This window comes from Oncorhynchus kisutch, unplaced genomic scaffold (genome assembly GCF_002021735.2).
Source record: "Oncorhynchus kisutch isolate 150728-3 unplaced genomic scaffold, Okis_V2 scaffold1023, whole genome shotgun sequence".
In the NCBI taxonomy this organism is placed as follows: Eukaryota; Metazoa; Chordata; class Actinopteri; order Salmoniformes; family Salmonidae; genus Oncorhynchus; species Oncorhynchus kisutch.
In genome coordinates, this window is record NW_022262968.1 from 12377 (window position 1) to 20000 (window position 7624).

The window sequence follows — 7624 nt, forward strand, 5'->3', positions numbered from 1 at the left end:
TCGTTTCCCCCTTTTACGAAGTCGTTTCTTGGGTCGCCGGTTGGGATCGATTCCATTGTCCTGGGTAAAAGGCAGAACACAGGATCCGCTTCGCGAAAGTCATATTCTTGTTTGTACTGATTGTGAGTTGACTCTGCTCCTATATTCAGTAGTTCTTCTCGACTGTATGTAATGAAACCTAAGATGACCTGGGGTACCAATGTAAGAAATAACACGTTTCCTAGGAACGCGAAGCGAGGCGGCCATCTCTGTCGTCGCCGGAAGTACAATGACTGTACAATGACTGTAGAATATAAAGACTGTGTTCTACTGTAGAATATAAAGACTGTGTTCTACTGTAGAATATAAAGACTGTGTTCTACTGTAGAAAATAATGACTGTTCTAATGTAGAATGTAAATACTGTGTTCTACTGTAGAATTTAAGACTGTGTTCTACTGTAGAATGACTGTTCTACTGTAGAATATAAAGACTGTGTTCTGCTGTAGAATTTAAGACTGTGTTCTGCTGTAGAATTTAAGACTATTCTGCTGTAGAATATAAGACTGTGTTCTACTCTAGAATATAATGACCGTTCTACTGTAGAATATAAAGACTGTGTTCTACTGTAGAATATAATGACTGTGTTCTACTCTAGAATATCAAGACTGTGTTCGACTCTAGAATATAAAGACTGTGTTCTACTGTGGAATATAAAGACTGTGTTCTACTGTAGAATATAATGACTATGTTCTACTCTAGAATATAAAGACAGTGTTGTATTCTAGAATATAAAGACTGTGTTCTACTGTAGAATATAATGACTGTGTTCTACTCTCGAATATAAAGACAGTGTTGTACTCTAGAATATAAAGACTGCGTTCTACTGTAGAATATAACACTGTGTTTTACTGTACAATATAAAGACTGTGCTCTGCAGTAGACCACAAAGAGGGGACCATAAAGAGCATTACAATGACACTGTGCTCGTGCATGGACTCGTGCTGCTAACATGGGGCTTGAGCTACTGCGCATGTTAGAGCGCAGATGCACAAACACGCAACTCTTGACATATACAGTCTCTCTCCCTGCCTCTCTCACACACACACTCCCTCTCCCTGCCTCTCTCTCCCTGCCTCTCTCTCACTCTCTCTGCCTCTCTCACACACACACTCTCTCCCTCTCTCTCCCTGCCTCTGTCTCACTCACTCTCCCTGCCTCTCTCTTACTCTCTCTCCCTGACTCTCTCTCTCTCTCTCCCTGCCTCTCTCACACACCCTCTCTCTTACACACACTCTCTCTCCCTCATTTTCACAAACTCCCTCACTTTCTCTTACTCACGTACGCTCCCTCCCTCCTACCCACCCTCTCTCCTCCCTCCCTCCCTCCCTACCTCCCTCTCTCCCTCCCTCTCTCCCTCCCTCCCCGTCTTACCCACCCTCTCTCCTCCCTACCTCCCTCTCTCCCTCCCTCTCTCCCTCCCTCCCTCCCCCTCCTACCCACCCTCTCTCGTCCCTACCTCCCTCCCTCCATCTCTCTACTGACAGATATATCGTCATTGTGCGGGCAGGCGGAAGGAGCTGGGTTGAACTTGAGAACGGCTCACGAGAGGAGAAGGAGGACAGGACATGATGCTGCTGCAGTAACCGACATCGTTGTTAAAACATCGCAGCAACCAGCGTAGCAACCAGAGTGTCAAGGTAAGATCAACAGCTCTCTCTTCATTCTGCAGTAATTCTCATTATGACATTCCATCTCTCCCTCTTTCCCTCTCTCTTTCAATCTCTCCTCTGTACCTCCATCTCTCCCTCTTTCTCTTTCTCCATCTCTCCTCTCTCTCTGCCTCTCCATCTCTGCCTCTTTCTCTCTCTCTGCCTCTCCATCTCTGCCTCTTTCTCTCTATCTGTCATTCTCTCTCTCTTGGTGTCTGTGTCTGTCTGTCTGTCTGTCTGTCTGTCTGTCTGTCTGTCTGTCTGTCTGTCTGTCTGTCTGTCTGTCTGTCTGTCTGTCTGTCTGTCTGTCTGTCTGTCTGTCTGTCTGTCTGTCTGTCTGTCTGTCTGTCTGTCTGTCTGTCTGTCTGTCTGTCTGTCAGCTGTTGTATTGTGATGAGTCAGGACAATATGACTGAGAAAGGTTGATAGACATAATCAGTATGTGTGTAATACCAGAATACTGTGTGTGTTAGACTGGTGTGTGTGTGTTTGTGCGTGTGTGTGTATTAGATGTTAGACTATTCTGTTGATATATAATGTGTATAATGTTAGACTATTCTGTTTATATATGTGTACCCGCAAAACACCAGTCTCAACGTCAACAGTAAAGAGGCGACTCCAGGATGCTGGCCTTCTAGGCAGAGTTGCTCTGTCCAGTCTCAACGTCAACAGTAAAGAGGCGACTCCAGGATGCTGGCCTTCTAGGCAGAGTTGCTCTGTCCAGTCTCAACGTCAACAGTAAAGAGGCGACTCCAGGATGCTGGCCTTCTAGGCAGAGTTGCTCTGTCCAGTCTCAACGTCAACAGTAAAGAGGCGACTCCAGGATGCTGGCCTTCTAGGCAGAGTTGCTCTGTCCAGTCTCAACGTCAACAGTAAAGAGGCGACTCCAGGATGCTGGCCTTCTAGGCAGAGTTCCTCTGTCCAGTCTCAACGTCAACAGTAAAGAGGCGACTCCAGGATGCTGGCCTTCTAGGCAGAGTTGCTCTGTCCAGTCTCAACGTCAACAGTAAAGAGGCGACTCCAGGATGCTGGCCTTCTAGGCAGAGTTCCTCTGTCCAGTCTCAACGTCAACAGTAAAGAGGCGACTCCAGGATGCTGGCCTTCTAGGCAGAGTTCCTCTGTCCAGTCTCAACATCAACAGTGAAGAGGAGACTCCGGGATACTGGCCTTCTAGGCAGAGTTGCTCTGTCCAGTCTCAACGTCAACAGTAAAGAGGCGACTCCAGGATGCTGGCCTTCTAGGCAGAGTTCCTCTGTCCAGTCTCAACGTCAACAGTAAAGAGGTGACTCCAGGATGCTGGCCTTCTAGGCAGAGTTGCAAAGAAAAATCAATTTCTCAGACTGGCCAATAAAAATAAAAGATTAAGATGGACAAAAAATCTCTCCTCTCGCTCTGCCTCTCCATCTCTGTCTCTTTCTCCCTGAGTCGCCTCTTCACTGTTGACATTGAGACTGGTGTTTTGTGGGTAGTATTTAATGAAGCTGCCAGACATTTCTAAGTGACCCCAAACTTTTGAACAGTAGTGTATACTAATACAATTGGTCAGAGAAAGACATTTTTGTTTAACAAATATTACATTTTCTGAAAAAAAAGAGTGGCCAAAATTGGCCTGTTTTCAATACCTCACCTTACGAGGATAACGACACATAGTATTTTTCTAAAATGTTGTATGAGAATGGATAACACATTGAGAGGTATCTTAGACCATTCCTCCATACACTCTTAAAAACATGGTGCTAACTACCACCTAAAAGGGTTCTTTGGCAGCCCCCATAGGAGAAGCCTTTGAAGAACCCTTTTTGAGTTCCATGTATAACCCTTTTGAGTTCCATGTAGAACCCTTTTGAGTTCCATGTAGAACCCTTTTGAGTTCCATGTAGAACCCTTTTGAGATCCATGTAGAACCCTTTTGAGTTCCATGTAGAACCCTTTTGAGTTCCGTGTAGAACCCTTTTGAGTTCCGTGTAGAACCCTTTTGAGTTCCATGTAGAACCCTTTTTGGTTCCATGTAGAACCCTTTACACAAAATGTGTGGTTTTATTTGAAGAGGACAGTCCATAAGCACAGACAAAGGATCTGTAAAGATTCTGTATGGAGGAACGGTATAAGATGTAGAAAAAGGCTCAGTGCCATTTTCATCTTAAGGTGGGGTATTGAAAGGTATTGAAAACAGGGGTGCCAATAATTTTGACCGCTAACTTCTTGAGAGACAAAAATTAGGATTACTTGTTAAACAAAATCTCTGTCTGAACAATTGTATTTGTATAAAATAATTATAAAACATTTATATAGCTCAGTATTTTTTATTTATTTTATACAGTATTTTTGCTCATATTTATCAAGGGTTTAATCATGTTGAACCCCACTGTATATCTAAATGTTTATCAAGGGTTTAATAATGTTGAACCCCACTGTATATCTAAATGTTTATCAAGGGTTTAATAATGTTGGACCCCACTCTATATCTAAATGTCTATCAAGGGTTTAATCATGTTGAACCCCACTGTATGTCTAAATGTTTATCTCTCCAACAGAATGGAGCTGATGATAGTTATCCTCCTGCTAACTCTAGCCCAGTCTGCAGAGACTGTATATCTAAATGTTTATCTCTCCAACAGAATGGAGCTGATGATAGTTATCCTCCTGCTAACTCTAGCCCAGTCTGCAGAGAGTGGAGGAAAACCAGCTAAGAAAGTCAAGAAGGGAAAGCAAGTCATATGTCCTTCGTAAGTCCTTCGCAGTGGTAGTAGTGGTATCAAATCAAAGTTTATTTGTCACGTGCACCGAATACAACAGGTGTAGTAGACCTTACAGTGAAATGCTTACTTACAGGCTCTAACCCAATAGTGTGAAAAAAAGGTGTGTGTGTGTGTGTGTGTGTGTGTGTGTGTGTGTGTGTGTGTGTGTGTGTGTGTGTAAGTAAGTAAAGAAATAAATAAAACAACAGTAAAAAGACATTTGAAAATAACAGTAGCACAGACACCGGTTAGTCAGGCGTTTTGAGGTAGTAAGTACATGTTGGTATGGTTAAAGTGACTATGCATATATGATAAACAGAAAAAGAGGGGTTGGTGGGGGTGGTGGGACACAATGCAGATTGCCCAGGTATCCATTTGGTTACCTGTTCAAGAGTCTTATGACTTGTGGGTAAAAACTGTTGAGAAGCCTTTTTGTCCTAGACTTGGCACTCCGGTACCGCTTGCCATGCGATAGTAGAGAGAACAGTCTATGACTGGGGTGGCTGGGTTCTTTGACAATTTTTAGGGCCTTCCTCTGACACCGCCTGGTGTAGAGGTCCTGGATTGCAGGCAGCTTTGCCCCAGTGATGTACTGGGCCGTACGCACTACCCTCTGAAGTGTCTTGCGGTCAAAGGCCGAGCAATTGCCGTACCAGGCAGTGATGAAACCGGTCAGGATGCTCTCGATGTTGCAGCTGTAGAACCTTTGTAGAACCTTTACCCATGCCAAATCTTTTTAGTCTCCTGAGGGGGTAAAGGCTTTGTCGTGCCCTCTTCACGACTGTCTTGGTGTGTTTGGAAAATTCTAGTTTGTGGACACCAAGGAACTTGAAGCTCTCAACCTGCTCCACTACAGCCCTGTCGATGAGAATGGGGGCGTGCTCGGTCCTCCTTTTCCTGTAGTCCACAATCATCTCCTTAGTCTTGGTTACGTTGAGGGATAGGTTGTTATTCTTGCACCACCCGGCCAGGTCTCTGACCTCCTCCCTATAGACTGTCTCGTCGTTGTCGGTGATCAGGCCTACCACTGTTGTGTCGTCTGCAAACTTAATGATGGTGTTGGAGTCGTGCCTGGCCATGCAGTTGTGGGTGAACAGGGAATACAGGAGGGGACTGAGCACGCACCCCTGGGGAACTCCAGTGTTGAGGATCAGCGTGGCAGATGTTTTGCTACCTACCCTCACCACCTGGGGGCGGCCCATCAGGAAATCCAGGATCCAGTTTTCAGAGGGAGTTGTTTAGTCCCAGGTTCCTTAGCTTAGTGATGAGCTTTGAGGGTACTATGGTGTTGAACGCTGAGCTGTAGTCAATGAATAGCATTCTGACATAGGTGTTCCTTTTGTCCAGCTGGGAAAGGGCAGTGTGGAGTGCAATAGAGATTGCATTATCTGTGGATCTGTTTGGACGGTATGCAAATTTGAGTGGGTCTAATGTTTTTGGGATAATGGTGTTGATGTGAGCCATTAGCAGCCTTTCAAAGCACTTCATGGCTACCGACGTGAGTGCTACGGGTCTGTTGTCATTTAGGCAGGCTGCCTTTGTATTCTTGGGCAGAAGGACTGTGGTGGTCTGCTTGAAACATGTTGGTATTACAGACTCTTTCAGGGACATGTTGAAAATGTCAGTGAAGACACCTGCCAGTGGGTCAGCACATGCCCGGAGCACACATCCTGGTAATACGTCTGGGCCCGCACCCTTGTGTATGTTGACCTGTTTAAAGGTCTTACTCACGTCGGCTACGGAGAGGGTGATAACACAGTCGTTCGGAACAGCTGTTGCTCTCAATCATGCCTCAGTGTTGCTTGACTCGAAGTGAGCATAGAAGTGATTTAGCTCGTCTGGTAGGCTCGTGTCACTGGGCAGCTCGCAGCTGTGCTTCCCTTTGTAGTCTGTAATAGTTTACAAGCCCTGCCACATCCGACGGGCTTCGGAGCTGATGTAGTATAATTCAGTCTTAGCCCTGTATTAACACTTTGCCTGTTTGATGGTTCGTCGCAGGGCATAGCGGGATTTCTTGTAAACTTCCGAGTCCCGCACATTGAAAGCGGCAGCTCTACCCTTTAGCTCCATGTAAATGTTACCTGTAATCCATGGCTTCTGGTTGGGGAATGTACGTACAGTCACTGTGGGGACGACGTCCTCGATGCACTTATTGATAAAGCCAGTGACTGATGTGGTGTACTCCTCAATGCCATCGGAAGAATCCCGGAACATGTTCCAGTCTGTGCTAGCAAAACAGTCCTGTAGTTTAGCATCTGCTTCATCTGACCACTTTTTTATAGGCCGAGTCACTGGTGCTTCCTGCTTTAATTTTTGCGTGTAAGCAGGAATCAGGAGGATAGAGTTGTGGTCGGATTTACCAAATGGAGGGCGAGGGAGAGCTTTGTACGGGTCTCTGTGTGTGGAGTACAGCTGATCTAGAATTTTTGTTCCCTCTGGTTGCACATTTAACATGTTGATAGAGATTTGGTAGAACTGATTTAAGTTTCCCTGCATTAAAGTCTCCGGCCACTAGGAGTGCCACCTCTGGGTGAGTGGTTTCCTGTTTGCTTATATCTTTATACAGCTGACTGAGTGCGGTCTTATAAACAGCCACGAAAAGTATAGCTGAGAACTCTCTAGGCAAGTACTGTGGCCTGCAATTTATCACAATATAGTCTACTTCAGGTGATCAAAATCTAGAGACTTCCTTAGATTTCATGCACCAGCTGTTGTGAACAAATATGCACAGACAGCCCCTCCCTCGTCTTACCGTAGTGTGCTGTTCTATCCTGCCGGTGCAGCGTATATCCCACTAGCTGAATATCCATTCAGCCACGATAACGTTGCAGTTTTTCAGCAGTTCAGACAGTTTTTGAGGTCCTGTTGGTAGAATATTCGTAATCATACCTCGTCTAGTTTATTGTCCAATGATTGCACATTGGCGAGTAATATTGACTGTAACGGCAGCTTTTCTACTCGCCTTCTGCGGGTCCTGATGAGGAATCCGGCTCTTCGTCCTCTGTACCTGCGTTGCTTCCTCTTGCGAATAACTGGGATGTTGGCCCTGCCGGGTGTTTGGAGAATATCATGTGAGTCTTGCTTGTTGTTGAAAGAATCTTTGTCTAATCCGAGGTGAGTGATCGCTGCCCTGATATACAGAAGCTCTTTGTCTAATCCGAGGTGAGTGATCGCTGCCCTGATATACAGAAGCTCT

The 7624-nt window shown here is 45.4% G+C and overlaps 1 protein-coding gene across 3 annotated transcripts in view; it reads left to right on the forward strand.

Annotated features, from left to right (window-relative positions):
• The first annotated feature begins 1462 nt into the window (after positions 1 to 1462).
• Positions 1463 to 7624, forward strand: part of LOC109883781 (glycine receptor subunit beta) — a 66500-nt gene continuing 60338 nt past the window's right edge. The window contains exons 1-2 of one of the 3 annotated variants that reach the window (XM_031817442.1): positions 1463 to 1678; positions 4309 to 4416. In XM_031817442.1, the coding sequence (XP_031673302.1) occupies positions 4310 to 4416 (107 nt within the window). In that variant the 5' untranslated portion in view covers positions 1463 to 1678; position 4309. Of the gene's footprint in view, positions 1679 to 2581; positions 2630 to 2920; positions 2973 to 4308; positions 4417 to 7624 lie in introns of those variants that run through there. The other 2 variants (XM_031817441.1, XM_031817440.1) reach the window with 2 other exon arrangements.